The sequence below is a fragment of the Drosophila suzukii genome, chromosome X, assembly GCF_043229965.1.
Source record: "Drosophila suzukii chromosome X, CBGP_Dsuzu_IsoJpt1.0, whole genome shotgun sequence".
Classification (NCBI taxonomy): Eukaryota; Metazoa; Arthropoda; class Insecta; order Diptera; family Drosophilidae; genus Drosophila; species Drosophila suzukii.
Window position 1 is genome coordinate 17,517,896 of NC_092084.1, and position 21,766 is coordinate 17,539,661.

General features: G+C 39.1%; 1 protein-coding gene across 5 annotated transcripts in view; it reads left to right on the forward strand.

Annotated features, from left to right (window-relative positions):
- The window catches only part of Ten-a (tenascin accessory), a 169,324-nt gene that overhangs the window by 101,467 nt on the left and 46,091 nt on the right, over positions 1-21,766 (forward strand). For all 5 annotated transcript variants that reach the window (XM_065868155.2, XM_065868156.2, XM_036819892.3 and 2 more), the window contains 4 exons: positions 8,744-9,931; positions 10,664-10,858; positions 13,661-13,870; positions 16,698-16,883. In XM_065868155.2, coding sequence (XP_065724227.2) covers positions 8,744-9,931; positions 10,664-10,858; positions 13,661-13,870; positions 16,698-16,883 — 1,779 coding nt within the window. The remainder of the gene's footprint in view (positions 1-8,743; positions 9,932-10,663; positions 10,859-13,660; positions 13,871-16,697; positions 16,884-21,766) is intronic.

Genomic DNA, 21,766 nt, shown 5'->3' on the forward strand with positions numbered 1-21,766 from the left:
ATATAAGCTTCTGTAAATGCATTTTAAGCTTAAGCTTTTCGTTGTTCATATTGTTTTAATCTTTCTAAAATCAACTTATGGCATTTCAAGTTAAAATTATACCTTAAAATATTTTATTTTTATATTTTAGTTTAAATATTTATTTATTTTTATTCATCTGGATAGATTTTCCCGTATGATTTTCATTCCAAATTTGAACCAAACATATCTCCTTCTATTTGCACACTTTCTCCATGCATTTTCAGTTAAAATTAAATTACAAAATATTTTATTAAGAAATTTGTTTAAATACTTATTTATTTTTATTTAACATATGGATTTTCCCGTGTGATGTTCATTCGAAATTTGAATCAAATATTTCTCCTTCTATTTGCACACTTTCTCCACACATTTCAATTTAAAATTGCACTATTAAATATTTTATTTTAATTTTATTTTAATACTTATATTTGCTTTTATTTAACTTATGGATTTTCCCGGGTGATTTTCATTCCAAATTGGAACCAAACATTTCTCCTTCTATTTGCATACTTTTTCCGCACATTTCAAGTTAAAATTGCAATACAAAATATTTTATTTTAATTTTTTCTTAATACATATTTATTTATATTTTACTTATGGATTGTCCCGAGCGATTTTCATTCCAAATTTGAGTCCCACATTTCCCCATCTATTTGCACACTTTCTCCATGAGTCTCCCCCACTTTTCTCACTTTCTCCCTGCGTTTAATTTATTATCTACGCAGAAGAAGCAGCAGCAGCTGCTCGAGAGAAGGCGGCACTGATTTACAGTTGGCTAAAAGCTGCGGCTTGTTTGGTGGGTGGTTTCATGGGTGGGGGGTAAAAGGGGGGTTTTCTGGGTGGCAAGGTTGTTCTTTTTGCTGTTGATGGGGCTGCGGTGTCACAGGATTGCAAGTGAACGAAAACAAATTTACAACAAACCACGGGAAAAATATATATGTGATGCCACTTGGCACATGGCACCCCAGTGCCCCTCCCCCCCCCCCTCTCAATCGCCCCACGCCCCTGGAAAATCCCCCTAACCCCCCCATTTTCGGCAGAAAATGAATTTAAGTTGAAAAGTTGTGAACATTTTGTGGATTGGGGGTGGCATTTTTGGGGTGCTGCGTGTGGATTTCACTGATTTAATTGTTGGCAGCCAGCAGCAGCACATGCTTGAAATTTATCTTTTAAAAATAATGTATTAATTTTTGTGGCGCCCCTCGCTACGCTCTCTTCTTCTTCTTCTACTCATTTAACCGCCATAAACTCATTTGTGTAAAAAGCTTTTTGTTCAGTGTGCGTGAATGTGTGTGTGGCAAATGAATTTACGCTTTTGCCTCTGTATTTTCACGGTATCTTTCTGTGTGTGTGTATCTGTGTGTTTGTGTGCCTGGGGGTCGTTTTATGGTTGAATAGTTTTAGAAACTGTGGGGTTAAGATCCAGACTGGGGAACAGGTGAGCCAGAAATTAATTTACCTCATTTTTATATACATATTTCGGTTGTAGTCCAACTTTTGGCCCTCTCATTCTCGCCTCCCTGCTGTTTGCTTAATAATTTTCTATTAATTAAGGGTTTCGTTTCGCCATAAAATTAGCCAGCACTTGCGGTTGGTTGGGAGTCAGCTGTTTCTGGGTATTTAAAATTATATACATTTTACGTATGGATACGCAGGCGGAGGCAGGAAACTCTATAATTATATACAAATATGTGAGGCCCATTGTCAGTTAATTAACAGGCAGACAGCTTGCGTTGCTTGTTTGCCTTGTCAGCCTCACGAGTTGTTCTCTTTAATTTGATTTACATACTGTCTCCATTTTGCCACGCCCACCCCGCCCCCTTAGACAAACAATCGGCCCACTGATGAGGGGGAGATTTCAGGCCTCGACCGTATGTATTAACATAAAAAGCTGCGAAAATAAAATGTGTGTACTTTCTGTTGCCTACTTATGAGGGCAGCGCTTTGGAAGATGTTTGCGGGGTGCTTGAGGGTGTGTAGACATGGGTTAAAGATCCCAAAAAGCTATCATTACAGGCCTTGAAGTAGTTCATGCTGCTGGCAAATATTATTATTAATAACAAGATTTTACCGAACATAGCTGGTAAAATAATACCAGCTTTACATTTCTGATAATAGTAAATCCTCCTAAAATATCTAATGATGTCAGTAAAATACTTACAACTTCTTGTAATAAACAGAAAATTATCTCAGCTTGAGGTCACACAATCTTAATTAGAAACTACAAATATTAAATTATTATTAATCAAAGTAGGTAGTCCCAACATCTTAAATTTATAAAGACACACAGCCCCATACAGTCAGAAACTACAAATATTAAATTATTATTTATCAAAATAGGTAATCCCACATAATCACAGTTGATTTACGTAACTCATTACTCAGTATTATCAACCTCATGGACTTGAACATTTCCGCTGCGATGATGTCATAATAGGCCTGAGATAAATGTTATTATCCTTGAAAATGATGCATTTTCGCCTGTTTTCCCTGCCAAGTTTTCCTGGCCAGCATGCAGTGCAAAGTGATGTCGCCTGACAGCTTAAAGTCCACATTTGCACATTTGCGTATGATGCACATGCAGCGATCTGCATGCAGCTGTCATATCTGTCCCGATAATCGACCGCAATGTCAGCAGAGTGCGAGCGAGATGGAAGAGCCGTGCGAGCGTGTGAAAGAGAGGGAAGAGGCGGTGACAGCGGAGAGACAAGTGCAACCGCAGCAGCATCCACTTCCACATCCATATCCACCACCCATAAAGTTGCATAAATGTTTGCCCAGCGATTTACAAATGTGCCACTTTCTATCACAACAAAAGCAGAAAGAGCAGGACAGCTGCAGTTGGTGCGAAAGAGACGGGGCGTGGGGCCGAAGAAAGAGACAGGGACAGTGGCAGAAAGTCAGACAGACAGCAGTTAATATGCTTGACTGGCAGCTGGACCTTTTCAGGATGCGCATTGCAGTAGTTATCGGAAATAGGTTAATCGATTTTTAAGCGGATAACTATCGGAAACTCATTCGATATGCACTGTTTCACAGCCAGATGGAGGCCGGCCACGCCCCCCTTCTACTACAAACTGTTCCCCTGAAGAATACACGAAAAGAAAAAGTGCAATATATGATATATCACTTGATAATTATATGATATTATATGGTATATATTTCAAAAAAATATTTTTTAAATGTTTACTTTAAATAAAGATTGCACAAAAATTTGAATGAAAGTTTTTTATATTAAAATTTTATACAAATCTTTAAATTTTAATATTTTATAAACGTTCCTTATATTTAAAAATATTTCTTAAAACTTTTTTATGCTAAAACGTTTATTAAAGACCTATATTTATTTCTCTCTGTGTTTTTGGCCATGCCAACTGGCCAAGTGCGTTCGTGCATTCATCTGTGTTGAAACTCCAGTGCGGCCCCCCTTTCGAAACTGGCCCCCCTGGAAAATTTCCTGGCTACGTCACTGCACCACCAGCTGTGTGGTTGCATGCCTTACTGCCGTTGTTGTTGCCTTTTGCTTCTGCCTTTGCACTTACTGTACTATAAAGCTGCTGCAATGACCCCATGGGGCTTATTCCGCACTGCTCTTACTTGCCATCCCGCTCTATATTTTCCTTGTGGAAAACCCCGCTGGAAAAACCCAACAACTGACCCCCTTTAACATCTTATCGGCGTTGTCATTTACAGCAGCTGGCCTTGTAGTTTATGCGATTTTATTTTCATTTCACTTTGCGTTGCGGTTTGCTGGAAATTTAATTTGTTGCTGCCTTTGGGTCTGTTGCGGTTTTCCCAGCTACGCCCACATTTTCTGAGGGCTGCAACAGCGAAAAGCGAACTGGATGCGCACAGTGGGCGAAGTCTGGCTGCCCCATTTTGCCTTTGCCCCTCAAACCCAGCGATTGCAAGCAAGGGAATGCATATTTCCATGGAAAATTCAGGCGTGGTCTGAGCCAACTGTAAGCCGATTATGCCAGCTGTTATTATTATGGCCAATGGAAGGTCGTCTTAGCCGCTCGGAAGGTAACTAACTGGGTGTGCACTTAATTACTGAGATGCAACTAAGTAGCCTAGGGTTAATTACCAAGAGGATATTAAATTTGTTGTAGATTTCAAGGTGTTTTTTTAAGGAATATCAATAAAAATTTGAAGCTGTTTCAAGGCCAGGTTTTAAATTTAATAAAAACGGTGCACAAAAGTATGCAGCAATAAATATGGTTTGAATGTAATTAAAACGTAGGCACAAAAGTATGCAACAATTAATATGCGATCTGCATTTATTATGAAAGATGCCTTTTCGTTTCGCATACTTTTAAACACCTTTATAGGTGATTACAAAAGAATGCAAAAAGTATGCAACAATAAATATGCGAACTGCATTCATTGTTAAAGATGCCTTCTTGTTTTGCATACTTTTAGACACCTTTATAGGTGGTTATTTGTTTTCAAATAAATTTCTTTAAATATTTTAGTTCCTAAAAATGCTTTTAGAGTTATAAAAAAAACCATAGCCCTTTGATATATTCATCTAAACCACTTTACAGATTTCATTTTTGTTTGGATTCCCTTTCTGATGACTTCTTGCACAGTAATTGACTTTTGCCTTGGCTCTTTTTTCCAATTTCGCCATAGACAAATGCCCCCGTCGACCGCAAAAGTGTCCTGTCAAATGCACAACAATCGTTCAATCGACTGTGGCTTCACTGTACCGAGCTGCCAATTAGTGAATGGAATTGTTCATTTTTCTGCGGTTTCCCTTTGCGCCTAACGAATTATGCAAAGCACTCGGAAATTGTCCTGCTCGCATTTCGTGTTTCCTTTTTAGGGCTGCAAAAACATGGGAAAACATGCTGGCTTCTGAGGGGGCGGAGGAAGCAGAGGGGGCGTGGCAGGAAGCAGAGGGGCTGGCCAATCATCCGGAAATGCGAACGTCACGCACAACCGCAACAAAGAAAGTCAATTAGCAGTGGAAAACTCCGAAGAATGTTGGCGGAAAAGCCGAGAAAAACAAGCTGGTTTCAATTAATGCGTAGGCCGCAAACAATTTGCCTAAAATCGTTCGCTCAAAAGCCGGCACACACAAACACAAACACAAGAGCATATCGAAAGACATTTCAATTTAAATTACATAAAACGCACAAGCACACGAGTTATTTGCCAAAAAGGACATTTGTCACTTTCAGCTGTAATGGCCGCAGGGCGTGCTGCTTTCTCCTCCTTTCTCCAGGCGCCATTCTCCTTGCACCAAAAAGGTGTGCGCATGTCGTTTAAATAAATTATTTTCCTCAAGGAAGTGCAATTAAGAAAATGTTTCATAAATTTCCCAGCCGTTGTAACTTTTGCCTGACCCTGACACTGGACGTTTGGACATGGTTTTTGGGCCATGGTTCTCTAGCTCTCTAGCTCTCGCCAGTTCGCCAGTTCTTCTGGCCCGGCAGGAGCAATTAGTCCTAGTCCTATGGCCAAAAGCCTGACGATGTGTCTCATTAGGCGAGCTCTAGGACTAGGACGAGCACGAGGACGAGAACTCTTTTATTCATGGCCCAGGACTCGAAAGCGGAGAGGAGCTTCTAAAGTTTATTGCCCACTTCCCGAGGGCGAGGGGCGGAAATAATTAATCGAACACATCCGTTGCACACCCTTTGAGCCAGCAACTGGAGCAGAACTTGAGTGGTTCTAAAAATAAAGCCAAGGGAGTGGCTTTCGCGCCCACATAGGAAAATGCTATAAAAATATCACAGGGGGTGGTGAAAACTGAGGAAAATGCGAGGAGGCATGTGTCACGCTAATGATGTGCATTGAACATGTAGGTGAACGGGAAAGTTGGTAATTAATTTTTGATTACTTTAAATATATCTTGGGAGCCGGGAAATCATTATTTAGCTTAAGATATTCCAAAACAAATTATTAATATTTAAAATCCATAAAGTTTTAATGCATATATAGCAAGAAATTAGTTGATATTTACCAGTAACTTAACTGTCAATTATTAACATATTTCTATTGGTATTTAATCTCTGTTTACTTTTAAAATTATAATATTTTTCTGGTATCTAATCTGTATTAAATTGTATTTTTTTTTATATAATTTCTTGGTATACTTTTACTGGTATTTAATAAATATTTTGTTGGTATACTTTTATTGGTATTTAATCTCTAGTTAATTATTACATTTTTATAATATCTATTAAATTTTTATATTTTTACTGGTATTAAATCTCTATTTTTTTATATTATTTTTATTTAATTCTCTTCATTTTATTTGAGTATAATGACACTAAGTACCACTCAGCTACAAATCTATACCTTTTCTTGGCTTCCACTTGAGGAATAAAAACTAACTAAATAACCATTAGCGAGAGTAAAACGTGGGGGTGGTAATGGATGTTTTTCGGGATGGGGCCACAAATTGTAATCAAATTTAATTGGTGCACGAAAAACAACGGGAAGAAAAGGAAACCCGAATCGAATCGAATCGAATGGAATGGAATCGAGTGGAAGGAAACCCAACCCAGTTGAAAAAGGACGTTTGTGTGCTTTGGCGATGGTCGGGGGTGACAGGACACTTGAATGAAATGCTTGTTAACTTAATAGAACCAACTGGGCCGAGCTCTTAATTTATTAATGATACTCGCCATATATATTTTTGTTCCTTTGCGTAGGACTCTGACCAGTTTTTTTCCTTTATTTTACCCCGAAATTGGGGGCTCCGAGTGTGTGCATTAGTTTACATGTCAACGGAATGTTTTGTGTCCTGTCAAGTGTCACTCCCCGTCGAACTGACAGTTCTTTGTGCCCATTACTCATATATTTATGATCCGCACGTTCTCGTCCCCAAATGTTTATTTGCGGGAGTCCGCACTGTACACACTCTATATATAGTATATATATAATATGCCCCATTAACATAATTTCGATCGATACGAATGGGGAAAAGCTAATTGCTCGCAGGGGATTTTGGGTCCTCGGAATGACGGTCTAATGTGAGATGATTGGAGCCTTTGGAAAATGATTATTGCAATTTTCGAAAGTTGTGAGCCATTTATTTAAAAAAGAGAGTTAATAAAAGGAGATGGTAAAACTTTCATTTAGGTGAACAACAAATTTTGGGGTGTCATAGAAATCACCATAAATGTGCCAAAAAGTATGCAGCGAATTTTTTTTTCAGATTTCTGTATGTTTAAAAATTTTTATGCCTACTTTTAGACACCTTTATAAGGGATTGACAAATCTAGTGCATCCTCTCTCAAAAAATAATTGATTCTTGAAATAATAATTTCATAAGTAATATTAAAGTTATCGTTTTGCCATCGTAAATCTGAGTCCCAACTTGCTTAACCCTTGTTGGCCGGAGTTCTGAGTTCCATCGAGTCCTTCAATCATTTGCCTGCCCTCTTTTCTCGATGTCCTGATGGCCAGGACCTGCTGGCGCCGCATTCCCACTGCCAATGGCCATAAATCGCCGGTCGTAGTTATCGATAAACGATAGCCAGGAGGTCCAAACCCCCCCCAGCTGCCCTTCCCCCCTCTACGCTTTCCACAAGCAAAATGCAAACGTGTTAACAACGGCCACTTTGTGTCCCTGTATGGGTTTGCGTGTGTGTGTGAGCGGGGGGTCAAGGGGTCAAAGGGGTGGGTGGGGGTAGTTTTTGATTTATACTCGTGTGCATATTAATATGGCGTTAAAATATGATGCCAAAATTTATGTGTGAAAAACAGGGCGGTGCAGCAGCTGAAGCCACCAACTACAGCACCACAGAAGACATTATTGCGATTCTCTTGGCCGGAATGGCAGCATGAGGACCAGATTTATGGCCAGCACTGTGGCCATCTAGCCCCGTCCCCCTCGCACCCCCACTGCCCCCGGTATAGCCCTCTCTGTCTGTCGATTTATGGGCGCACATTTGGCCAAGCCGAATCGAAAATCCAGCCAAGAGGCAAAGCCGAAGCAGTGGGATATATAGGATATAGTTGGGTATTCCGTTTTGCGTATTCCAAACAGGCGATGTCCCCTAATCGGGGCTTTAATTGCACTTTCTGTCGCCAGATAAGAAAACTATCTTTATGATTTGTATCTTACAAATGTCACTAATTGAATTAAATAGAAATATAGGTAGGGGCTTATAAATGGCAAAGTTAAAAATAAATTACTTTCAATTAACTAACTATTGATATTATCAGTTATTCTTATAAATACTTAACTTAAATATGGGACTAACTACCTTGTTAAAGTCTTTAAAATGAAATTTAGCGACTCATAGGTATAACTTTATTTAATATTTGTTGTATTCTTAAAAAATTAAAGTTAAAATTCTGTTTTCATCAAAACCTTTTCCTATAACAAACATATCCAAAATGATTGATTCATAAACAAAAGTAATTGATCTTTAAATGATAAAAGAAAGTAGATAAATTAAATGAAATGTTCGATAAGCAAGGTTCCAAATAGGTCTTAAGTAATTTCGTAACTCATACATATAACCCTAAACAAAGAAATATTTTAAATCTATATTATTAAATGTATATCCTGTATTTAGGTACTGTGCAAAAATCCAAGTTTTAAGAAAACTTTGTCATAAGAATCTGAAACAAAAACCCAAATTCGGAACTAATTCGAAGACGCAAAGAGCATAATAAGATACAAAATATATCGTTATATAAAATGTAATTTCCCCAAAGACCTTGGCTAACCGAGACATTTCCTCTTCTCCCCTTGCAGCAGTCAGCTCGATGAAGCCCAACATGGACAGCACCAACTGCATCCTAGTCCAGGACGTGAAGTCGCAGCCCCACGACCTGCGGGGCGGACTGGCCAAGGCGAACGAGAAGGGCGTGGCCACGGCCTTTCCCACGGAGGAGTCGATCCAGACGAGCACCTCGGACCATGGGCCCAACAATCCGGCGGCTGGCGGTGGAGGAGGCGGAGGAGGTGGTAGCAATGCGGGTATCCAGCAGCAGCTGCTCCTGCAGCAACAGCAACCACACTCGATCAACCAGCCACTGACTCCGTTGGATGCCACCAATACCCAGCTGCAGGATCACCATCAGCTCACCTACGGCGGTGCCCTTTCCGGCGGCATTGGTGGCGGTGGCCTGAATGGCGGTCTGAATGGTGGACTCGGTGGCCAGTTGATGCAGCAGCCGGGTGGCAATCTCAATGGCCATCATCATCAGGCCCTGCAGCCCCAACTGGGTGGTGTGGTGGAGCTAAAGGAGTTCAACGAGGCCTATCATGCCACCATACCCGCCTATCAGTTCTGGACCCTGGAATTCCGCAACAAGCATCCCGCTTTCATACGCTTCAACTTCACCTTGCCCTGGGGCGCCCACTTTGCGGTCTATTCGCGTCGCAATGTGGCGCCCTCGGTGACGCAGCACGACTTTGTGGAGTTCATCAAGGGCGGGCGATTGGACAGCCACCTGAGACACCGGCGCAGCTCCAATGGCAGCTTGTCTGGCCGGGATGTGGAGCTGTATCGGCAGGAACAGGCGGAGAAGAGTGCGGAATCTGGCCAGGAACAGGACTCGGAGCAGGATGAGAGCCGTAGCTTCGATTCGAGCGAGTCTTACGATGTGGAAACGCCCCTGGACATAACCAAGCAGCACCTGCAGAGGATCGGCAAACCGCAGAGCCACTGGCTGAACAAGCGATCCGCCGGCGATGGCCTGCCCGCTCTGGATGTGGACGCCATGACGGTGAACGTGTCCCTGCTGCAGTATCTGGACACTGGCTTGTGGTTCATCTCTGTCTACAACGACGAGCTGGTGGCCCACTCCGTCTCCCTGCTGGCCGAGGAGGCCGAGGGCGTCAGCACCACCTGTCCCAACGACTGCTCCGGCCGCGGGAGCTGCTATCTCGGCAAGTGCGACTGCATCGATGGCTACCAGGGCGTGGACTGCTCCAAGAGTAAGTGTTATTTACCTAACTCAGGGTCTTTGTAAAGGTCCATTTACCTAAAACTAAATTCAGTAGGTTTTCTGTGATGAATAAATAAAGGAGAAAGGGTATATCTTCTTAAGGGATTTAAAAGCATTTTAAATAAACATACTGTCACTTAATATCAAAATTGATTTTAAAAAATATATTCCTATCAGACAAGAAGCTTTAAGTATTTAATTTTATTAGAATTCAAAAATATTTAAAGTATTAGATATACTAATTTCCGTTTTCTCGTCCTCAAGCTAAACTAAAAGTAGGTTTTTATCCAAGAAAACGTTATGGATTTGTTGTATATTTGGATGGATATTGTATCTTTGAAATGTACTTTAACTTAAAGATGCGTTCTTTCGTATAGCCACTTTAATCAATAACTCAGCTCATTAATATGATCGCCTTTTATGTTAGTATACCTAAAATTTTTATTTCAAAGGGTTTTTGATTGATGATATTATAAAGCTTACAGACAAATTAGGTGATTAGAAAATAAAATTAGTATTTCCTTAAATAATTAAATAATATGGTCTCAAGAATTGCAAAATCATTAAGTAAGAAATACTCTCTCCCTTAACTTTTCAATTATCAGTTAGATTAAGGTGCCCCAAGATCCTTGACCCACTGTGCTGGTCAAGGGACATGCTCTTCCATTTAAATATATTTTTCTTTCTCACCATCTCTACCCCCTCCCCCTTGTTTTTCCAGGCGTCTGTCCGGTCCTGTGCTCGGCACACGGACATTACGGAGGAGGAGTGTGCCACTGCGAGGAGGGCTGGAAGGGCGCCGAGTGCGACATTCCGGTGGGCGAGTGCGAGGTGCCCAACTGCTCCAGCCACGGACGCTGCATCGAGGGCGAGTGCCACTGCGAGCGCGGCTGGAAAGGACCCTACTGCGATCAACGTAAGTGTCAAGGACCCTCCCCGTGCACTCGAAAAAATTAATCCCATAAACTCAAGTCAAAGTGCGCTGAAGAACCCTGTATTTATATAACAAGCTATCAATTAGGAAAAATATTTATACATTTTTAAATTCTCTTAAAATTATATTCTGATCTATAAAATTTCTAAATATTCTATGATTAAATCATTTTTATAAGTCACTTGAGGTGTCTAAAAGTAGGCAGTGATTTGTACATCTGGGTATAAAATATATTGTTGCATACTTTTAGACACCCAAAATTATTTATATCAAAATATATATTTTTGACCTTTTCATCTGGATTATAAATTCATGGTATATAAGGAATATAACTTTTTAAAAAACTATTATTGAAAAAATATGATATTCTAATTAAAGGTTATCAAATAGGTCGGACATTTAAAACATTTTTTTAAATGTTTTTGTAAACCAAAATAGGTTTCAAAATAGTTATTATAAAAAAGAGTGGATAAAGACGAGTTAGTTCGGTAAAAACTTTTAAGAAAAAGGTGAAAATCATAAGTACTGGACTTTTTTTTCTTGACGTGTGTGTGAGCCTTCTGCTGACTTGGCATAAAAATGCTAAAATTATTTATTTGCCTTGTTTGCAATTTGGAGCCAGCCTCGGTTCCGGGCCATGTTGACACTGCCCGATAAGGCCAGCGGACAAGGACAAGTGGGAGGAGATGGGGGGTTGGCCCAAGTGGATGCCAAAATATTTCAGTTATTATGCCGACGACACCTTCTCCCCCTCCGTCAGCACTTCTTTTGGCCAAAAATATTCTGTCCTCGCTTTCTGTATGTGTGTGGGCCCTAAATTGACAAAGCGAAAGGCAAAGAAATGCCAACAATTTTTCCGGCTCCCTTTTTTTCTACTATTTTTATCCTTCTGGCCGCGACTCAGATAACTTTGAATTAGCCTAAAAGCAGCCAGCGAAAATCGAGGCAAATTTTAAAGGGCGAATGGCGAGGAGTTCGGCTCGTCAAAAGCTGTAAAAAACAAGGAATTGTTAAATAATTCGCTGAGAAAAACAAAGAGAAAAATGCGTCCAAAAATAAATGTTTTGAGTGGAATATACCCTTTTGGAGAAAAGTTCAAGTGCGAAAATTTCATTTTAATGACTAGCTTTTTGGAAACTAATTTGTTCACTTTTGGGGTTTTGAGTTCCAAAAGATTCTATAGATATGAATGGAATTTTTAGATAGATATAGACAATCTAAAATCATTTAGTTCATTATTTAACTAATTTTTTTTAAAGCTTATGTGCTATTTTTTTTCATTTACCAAAATATATTTATATATTATAGATAGAATAACAATTTTAACAATTTTAAAATATACATTTATACATTGTAGTTAGAAAAACAATTTTTTTTCATAAGAAGGACAATCTGATCAAATCGTATAACTTGTTGTTTAATATTTCATTGATACTCATGCTTTCTGATATTAGTTTTCAAGGACTTAAAGCATTGTAGTGGGGATTTTTTTATAATACAACTTATAAGATTATTTTGAATTAAAAAAAATTATTGTACATTGCAAGAAAACAGTATACCCCAGAGTAAAATGGCTTAAAAAATCGCTTATAAAATATGCAACATGCAACAATATACTGAATGTGTGTGTGTGTGTTTGGGCCGCCTCATTGTATGTGTTTAACGTGTGCCTGTGTGTGTTTGGGCATCGGACTCTTGGCATACGAAAACAAACAGGGACAAACAACAAACAGAATCCGAAACAGAAACAGAAACAGGGCCAACAAAAAATAAGAATACAAAAAATCAACCAAGACTCAGGAAAAGTAAAAAAAAAAAGGGAAAAACGTTGAGCAAACATAAAACGTATAAAATCGAATTTATATGTTGAGAGCATATTCCTCATACACATGCAGGAAAACACGAAAAGTAAAATATCAGCAGGCCAAAGGAAAAGTGGGCGGGGCGGTGGGGGGCGGCTCGGAAAAGCATGGCCAAAAGCCAACCAAAAAACAAAAAAAAAAAAAGAAAATAAACAGAAGCAAAACAAAGCGGGCCAAAAGAAAAATTGCAACAACTGCGCAAAATTACCAACTTGAACTAAACTGGAATTTCATTTTAATGACCACTTTTGTACGTGTCTAACATACTAATCATGTCATGTGTGTGTGTGTGTTTAGGTGGAAGCGAGAGGGAAGAGGCACCTAGAAAGAGAGGGGGAGACCTTCATGGCGGAAAGCTTTTTGTTTAGCCACGACTGTCACGATTTTACTGCCCCACCAAATATATATATTTCCGCTCTTTCTGGCCCTGAACTCTTTTTTTCGGCCCTAAATACAGTAAAAACTCCTAGTAAAATATTATTTCAGTAATCATGTCTAAAATAAATTAAAACATCAACAGAAAAGAGTCAAGTGGTAGCAAAAACATTATTATAAAGCCAAGAAATGTAAATCGAAAATGTTTCTAAACAACAAATGGTTTTTCAATTTACCTACAATAAACTAGAAAAGCATTCCCTTTTTAGTAAAATCCAAAAACTAATTATAAAACCCAGCGGGATGCCAGCTTGAGTTCTTAAGGAACTACCCTTTGACACCTCCTCCACCTTAAGCTTTTACCACTGTACCCTTCCGCTCATGTGTATTTTGTGTGTTGACTAACAATCGTTTTGTATTCTCTTTACCCAAACCACCAAACGCTGACCTCTGACCACCACCCACTCTACACCCACCGACGACTATGATGATGATGATGATGACTGTGATGTTACTGATGATGCTGCTGGATATGATGGATGTGTAGACGACTGCCTGGATCCCCTGTGCTCCGGACACGGCACCTGTGTCGCCGGACAATGCTACTGCAAGGCCGGATGGCAGGGCGAGGATTGCGGCACGATCGACCAGCAGGTGTACCAGTGTCTACCTGGCTGCTCTGAGCACGGAACCTACGACCTGGAGACAGGGCAATGTGTGTGCGAGCGCCACTGGACGGGACCCGACTGCTCCCAAGGTGAGTTCAGATACCCCCCTCTCAAACCACTTCCTTAATAACCCCCAGTAACTGTCTCGAAATGTTCAGTGTTTGTCCTTACCTTTGCTTATTTTGAAGAGTAGTAAACCACAATTTTTTAGAAGCATGACACTTTGAAATCGGAACCAGAATGGTTAAGTTATGGGGTCTAGAAGCAAAGTTTTGGGTCACCATTCTCGAAAAAAATTAAATTTTATTCAATAACTTTAATTTATTTAAGATACAAATTTAAATTTAAACTTAAGGGAATAAAACATAAAATTTTAGAGGTTTGCCACCTTAAAATCCTATCATAAATGGCCAAGTTATGAGCACTAGTATGACATTTAAGGGTCACCATTTTAGGCAACACTTAAATGGATTGAGTATTTGAGTACCAGTAAAATTAAAGATTGTAAAGTAGACTTTTCGAGCCAAAATAAAGTTTTAGAGGTATGTTACAAGACTTAAAATGGGCAAGCTATAGAGAGTAGAAAGGCGGCTTAGGGTCACCATTCTTGCAAACATTAAAATTGTTTAAATCATTTACCATCAGTAAATTTTTAAATGGTAATTAAGATGGCAGAGAATTGAAAACAAAGTGTTAGAGCTATGCCCCTTTAAATTCTTATTTCAAATGGGCAAGTCATGAGGACTAGAATTGCATTTTAGGGTCACCATACTTGGATACTTTAAATTGGATAAAATAATTGAATGCCAGTAAAATGTAAAATTGTAAAGTAGACTATAGGAAATACCAAACAAAGTTTTAGGAGTATGGCACCATGAAATTCGATTTCAAATGGGCGAATTATGATTACTAGAATTCCTTTTTTTGGGTCACCCTTTTCGGAAATGCATCACCATCAACAATATAAAAATCGAAATCTGTTGTTGTAAATGAAACACAAACTATTAGAGTACTGTAACGTTAGCCTCCCCATCTAACTTGCGTATGTCAATCGAAATTTAAAATCGACTTCCTAACTAAGTAATCCCATTGGCTTAAAGTCCGCCCGTGAAACCCAATATTTTATGCCGTGGCCATAAAGTACCCGTAGGAAAATCAGGTACACACAGCCGGGCAATCACTCACGAGATCTGTCAGATGATATTGCCCGCCCACCGGCGCTCCACTCCACTCCACTCCATCCGGCGAATATGATGATGTTTTATGGCCACAACTAAACCCGAAATTAGAATGGAATGCTGGGCCGTAAAGCCGGGGCTTCCAATTAGGCCCGGGCCCACGGCCGAGGTCCATAATCATCCGGAGGTAGAGAGCGAAATCAGCAGAGAATCGGTGGAATATTCAGGGGCAGGAGCTCAATAAAACAAGCGGCTTACGATGCCACCGAAGGCCAAAGGACACGTACTCCTAATTTGCTTAACTTTTTAGCACCAGAAAGAGCAAAGTGAGCGGGTGGATTGGGCTGGGAGTGCATACTATATAGGATATATATATATATATATATATATACAGTATAGTACGCGAGGTGGACCACGTTGACGACTCCTCCTGGCGTAATGAAGCAGAGTCTCATAAAAATTCATTATTTATTTAATACGCAGGTTGGCTCTGCTGCCACCCCCCTCCAACTCCCTTTTAGTCCTCACAAAAGCAAATAAAATAAATTTACGCCTGGTAACAAAAGTCATGGGGTCGTGAAGCAACCCCCAAAAACCAGATTATGAACTAAACCATAAATTTAAGCTGGCGCAGAGCAGGAAAACAGGAAATCCCTGAACCAATCCAATCAAAAATGTACCATTCAAAAATTTTAGCAAGATAAAGCTTAAATAAAACATGAGTTCATTTTTGACTAGCTACGATTTTGTTGATTTAACAATGGAAATAAAAACTGGAGATAATACCGGATCCATAAGTGTAGAAGACTTACCAATTAGTAGGTATCTGCAAAATATATAAGTCCTTGGAAGTTCTTAAAACCTTATTTATAAACCCCCTCTGTAAAATTCTTAAAGTAACAAAAGAATCTAACCAAGTCATGTTCGCTGAGTCAATATCCATGAAGTAACCGTACAAGCGACCTATGAACCAACTTGCGAACCAGAACAGTTGACCATTCCCCAGAAAAATCCTTCAGTCGAGTCGAGAAAAAGCGACATCTCTGGAAAAAGAAAAGCCATGGGGGGGGGAGGTTCATGCCAATGGAAATGGAAATGGTATGGGTCTTGTTAGCAAAGTGTGCCACCACGTAAATGTTACATTTATAATGCTGTTTTTATGACCCCCAACACCCGAATGCCCTTCACTCCAGCCACTTTACGTGGAAGACGCCTGCGAAACAGAAGCTTTAATGAATTTAAATGCGCACATGGGCAAATATGAAAATGGGATGGAAAAAATAGGAGCCAACTCAGCATTTTAACTAAAATTCAACTAAATAGAGGGACCCCACTATTTTGTGTTTTTCTTAAAAGAAAATGACTTAAAAATAGAAGGACATTTTTGAAGCTGAAAATGTTTTCATTGTGCTTGAATCAAGTTAATACATTGTATATTTCAACAACTAAACTATTAGTACAGTCAGAAGTGTAATCTTATTTAAAAGTTTTTAAATAAACTCAATTTAACTTTTCTCTTCTCACCATTTCGTTTTAATATTAAGAACATTGATAACAACATTTACTTACACTTTTCTTAAGAACAAATTTTCTCAATTCAAGAACAATGTACTTGAAAAATTCTCTCTTTCTTAAAGTTTTTGTGAGACTTTTAGCTCAAAATGTAATATTTTAAGTACTTTATTCGGATACGATTTTTGCACATGCTAATTTGCCAATATTTTTTATTTTTCTCCAGCTGTCTGCAGTTTGGATTGCGGCCGGAACGGAGTGTGTGAATCCGGAAAATGCCGCTGCAATTCCGGATGGACTGGCAACCTGTGCGACCAACTGCCCTGCGATTCCCGATGCTCGGAACACGGCCAGTGCAAAAATGGCACCTGTGTCTGCTCCCAAGGATGGAACGGTCGTCACTGCACGCTGCGTAAGTAGACTGCAATTTAGTTTTGGGATTAATACACGGCTAGAAAAAATATTCAATTAATATTCAAATATATTTGGATATAATTGTAAAAGAATGGAATATATAGACAGTATATGTAGACATCTTAAACTATTTTAAGAATGAATCAGAAGAAATATCAAATCAGGTTAAAGAATATTTACGAACCTACTTAGTAAAAATAAATTTTTTTTTTTTTGCTCTATTAAAAATTCGAAATACCAGGGATCAAAAATAGTATTTATTTTGATTTTTTAAACCATTATTATAATAGTTGGAAAAACAAATGAAATTTACCATGTGGCTATTATAATTAATCAATCAAAAACAACTCTTCAAATGTAGTTACGATCGCACTTTTAGCATACAAAATAAATAATATAGCATTTTGGGAGAAAAAATGATGTTACAATCGACAAAAAAATAAAAAATACTGATTATTTCTAAGTCATACCCGTTTCCGTTTACAAATTATGATTGTTTCTGATACAACATAAAAATAAAAAATATTTTCGAATTTTTGATCATAGCCTAAAAGAAATTTGTTCCCTGCTACCTAAATGTATCTTGAATTTTCGGCAGTAGTCAAAAGCTAGGCAATACAGGGAGTTACTTTACAACAGCAACATTGCGGTGCTTACTGCAGTTGCCACGCCCCCTGGTACCGCCCCCGCCCACTGTCAATGTATCTGCTGTCGTGGCTGATTTTAAGTTTTTCCTTTTTGCCAACGTGGCTGTCGTGCTTTTTATCAATCCCTTTTATCGGGCTTTTTTCCTTGCCGGCTGGAGTCGCTGCACCAAAGTATTTTGTACATGTTTACGCCATTTGCTCTCCACTTCAGTTTTGCCCCGTCCCGAACCCTTTGATTTTCCGCAACCCCCTCTTGGGGGAATTTCCACCGATTTTCCCCCTCCTTTGCTGTTTTTCTTTTACCAGTTTTTTTTTTTTGTTGGCTGGAAGTGCGTTTGACAGTTTTGCCGCCATGACTTAACCATGTTGTTTGAGGCAAGGCAACCAAAAAACAACATCAATGAAAAGGAGCAGCAGCAGGATACGAGTTTTCCCGGGGACGAAAGGCAGGCAACTGCAGCATGATAAGTAGCTATCGATTGACAGTGATTAAAACTTTAAAAACAAACAGTCATGTTACAGAAACATTCAAACGTGTGGCGCCCCCTGGCGTCGGGCGGGCCAGGCATGCATGTAATGGCATTACGAACCCCCCCTTTGGAAAACGCAGGGGGTTAAAACCACCCCGTACCCGCGATCAGCATTTCGTTGACGTGTGCAAAACCAATAAAACTTTCGACGTCATTCAGAGTCACAAGCAATCTTGAACCCCTCTCGCTCTTTTCGGGTGCGCCCCTCTCTATCTATCTCTCTGTCTCTTTCTGTGTCCCCCGGGAAGCACTCTTTCAATCGATTCAAGTGAAAAAGGGGGGCTATACTATATGGTATCTGTGTCTGGCTTGGGGTTTTTGTATTTTTGGAAAGTACTTAACGACTTTGCCTCAGTGCTGACACCTATGGGTTACAAAAGGGAAACAGTGGGGTTTGGAAAAAGCCATATCATATGACGTTTGCATATTTTGGTTTTACTTCGAATCGGTTCTCAGCAGGGGCATTAGAAAGAAAACCACTGAAATTAGTAGGGTTTTTGAATCACTTCTTAAGGTGTCTAAAAGTATGCAATGGAAAAAAGAAAAGGAGAACATTGCGGCTTGAAAATATTGTGTTGCATACTTTTAGACACTATAGTGATTATTTCTGAAGATGTACAAGGGTGGTCAAAAGTATTTTCACAAAAAAAAAGTTAAATATATTCATAATTTGAACTTACATCTTGTTAACTTTGGCATCAATGGAAAGGTAATATAAATGCCGTTTGAATGATACAATACATTTCTTAACACATTCAGTACTTATTGAAAAGGACGAATTTGTGTGAAAATGTCCTTTTTGAACTTTTTTCCTCGACTTGAAAACTTAAATTTTTTGATGCAAAAAGTTTCTTCAAACAAAAATAATAGTAACTGCAAAAAGAATTTTTCAAAAATCATTTTGCTTCTATTTTTTATGATTTTTTGAAAATGCTTAGAAACATGCATTTTAGGCATATTTTTCTCTTTTTCATACAAATTTTTTCCGACAGTGTCACCTTTAAAAAACCATAAAAAATATAAGCAAAATGATTTTTGAAAAATTCTTTTTGCAGTTACTATTATTTTTGTTTGAAGAAACTTTTTGCATCAAAAAATTTAAGTTTTCAAGTCGAGGAAAAAAGTTCAAAAAGGACATTTTCACACAAATTCGTCCTTTTCAATAAGTACTGTATGTGTTAAGAAATGTATTGTATCATTCAAACGGCATTTAAATTACCTTTCCATTGATGCCAAAGTTAACAAGATGTAAGTTCAAATTATGAATATATTTAACTTTTTTTTTGTGAAAATACTTTTGACCACCCTTGTATATTAGGTTGGGTTAATTATACCCGTTACTCGTAGAGTAAAAGGGTATACTAGATTCGTCGGAAAGTATGTAACAGGCAGAAGGAAGCGTTTCCGACCCCATAAAGTATATATATTCTTGATCAGGATCACTAGCCGAGTCGATCTAGCCATGTCCGTCTGTCCGTCTGTCCGTCTGTCCGTCTGTCCGTCTGTCCGTATGAACGCTAAGATCTCGGAAACTATGAGAGTTACAATACTGGGATTAGGCACGCAGATTCCTGAGATTCCTGCGCAGCGCAAGTTTGTTTCAGTAGAGTGCCACGCCCACTCTAACGCCCACAAACCGCCCAAAACTGTGGCTCCTACAGTTTTGATGCTAGAATAAAAATTTTAACTGAAATGTAATGTTCTCATCAATACCTATCGATTGACCTAAAAAAAAGTTTGCCACGCCCACTTTAACGCCCACAAACCGCGAAAACCTGTGACGCCCACAATTTTTATGCTAGATAAAAAATTTTAACTGAAATGTATTCGTCTCGTCATTACCTATCGATTGACTCAAAAAAAAGTTTGCCACGCCCACTTTAACGCCCACAAACCGCAAAAACCTGTGACGCCCACAATTTTCATGCTAGATAAAAAATTGTAACTGAAATGTATTGGTCTCGTCGATACCTATCGATTGATCCAAAAAAAAATTTGCCACGCCCACTCTAACGCCCATAACGCTTAAATCTGTATACCGCCGGTAGGTGGCGCATTTTAATCTCGCTTTGCTGCTTGCATATCTCCATTTAGCTGAGTAACGGGTATCTGATAGTCGAGGTACTCGACTATAGCGTTCTTCCTTGTTTTTGTATGGTTTTTTAAATTTTAAAAACATTTTTGCATTATTTGAGAAGATAAAATGAGGTTCTAGCTAGAAATATGCTAAATAGGCAGCCCAGTTTTGCTAAACCGAAGAAAGGGGGGCTGCCAAAGTGGGATCTCTGCACAGATTAGACCTTTCAGCTGAACTGCAGTCGGCAGGCGACTTCAATGCGGCAGAGTTGATTGAATTCGAAACAGAGATTTCCAGCGAATTACGCGCCACCGAAAACTCCACTCAATTGGCCCTCTTCAGGGGCGAAAAAGGGGGGTTTTTAGGGAGTTTTCCGATGGGTTTTCTAGGGGCACAGAGACACCCGAAAGCCACATGCATACTTGATGTTGTAGTTACACTTAGTTCCAAAAAAAACCCCCTCCCCCCATCTATTTCTATTCGCCTTTCTATCACCCGCCGTCTCATTCAAATATTTACAACATTTTCCCCATCGCCAACCTTTCTTTTTTTTTACCCATTTTTTTATGTTAGCTGGGATTTTATTATGGATTGTAAAATATGTGCAGAAGTGTGTTTGGGGAGATTACAACAATTTTTTGAATGGCCAGGCATAAAAAACGAGGGATTTGTACGCCGAAAGTGATAAAATAGAGGAGAAATAAGCTTGGCAGAGGGTGGAAAAGCCATTCGGAGGGGCGGGTCATGGAAATGGTAGGTGAAAAAGCTGCAGACACTGCTGTGTTAAATACAAATAAAACGGAAATAGTATGGCTAGCAAACTTGAACTCGAAAAAATACGTAATGGGAATGTGAATGGCAAAATATGAGGTTAAAAATGAATTCACATTTCGATTCAGTTTGGATTGCGAAAACAATAAATAGTAGGGGATAGTGAAACGCCTTTTAGTTCTGTAAATATTTCCGTAAATGTTTTGGGATATGTATTTAAGGGGTAACCTTTTGTTTAAAAATAATACCCCTTATAAATATTTTAGTAAAGAAAATTCATTGTGATCTACTACTTGCATTCAAAAGATATTAGTTTTCCGAGTTAAAATAACAATAACAATTGTTTAATTTGAAGTTTTTGTTTCAACACCTTTAGTACAACATAATCTCGGCTAATGCAACTTTGTTCCTCCAACTAAAATCCAGTTTGCATGCAGTAAAGTTGCCCATTTCACTGGGGTTTTTTTTATGGTCCTCGGAGTTTCGGGGCTAATCCAGTCAACAGATTTGACATATTTCCGCCCCTCTGCCCCCCAGAAGAGTTCAATATTTGCAAGGCCACTTGAAGTTATTGCCAATATGTGCACACAAACACGCACTCAGCGAAAGAGACGGCATAAGGGCTGCAGAAAGAGAGGGGGCGACTCGTAAACAGGAAGGCAGTAACAACCAGGGAAGTCATTTTATGCGCCGCAAACTTTTTAACATGCCGGAAGCTGAGTTAGCAGCCCTCGTTCCCCCCATATCATTTTTACCCCCCCATCAAAATGGTGTGTAAAGGCCAAAAAAAAAGGGGGGTTGGAGTGCTGCTACCTTACCCCATTTCGCAAATGACACATGTCAAGTGACATTAACT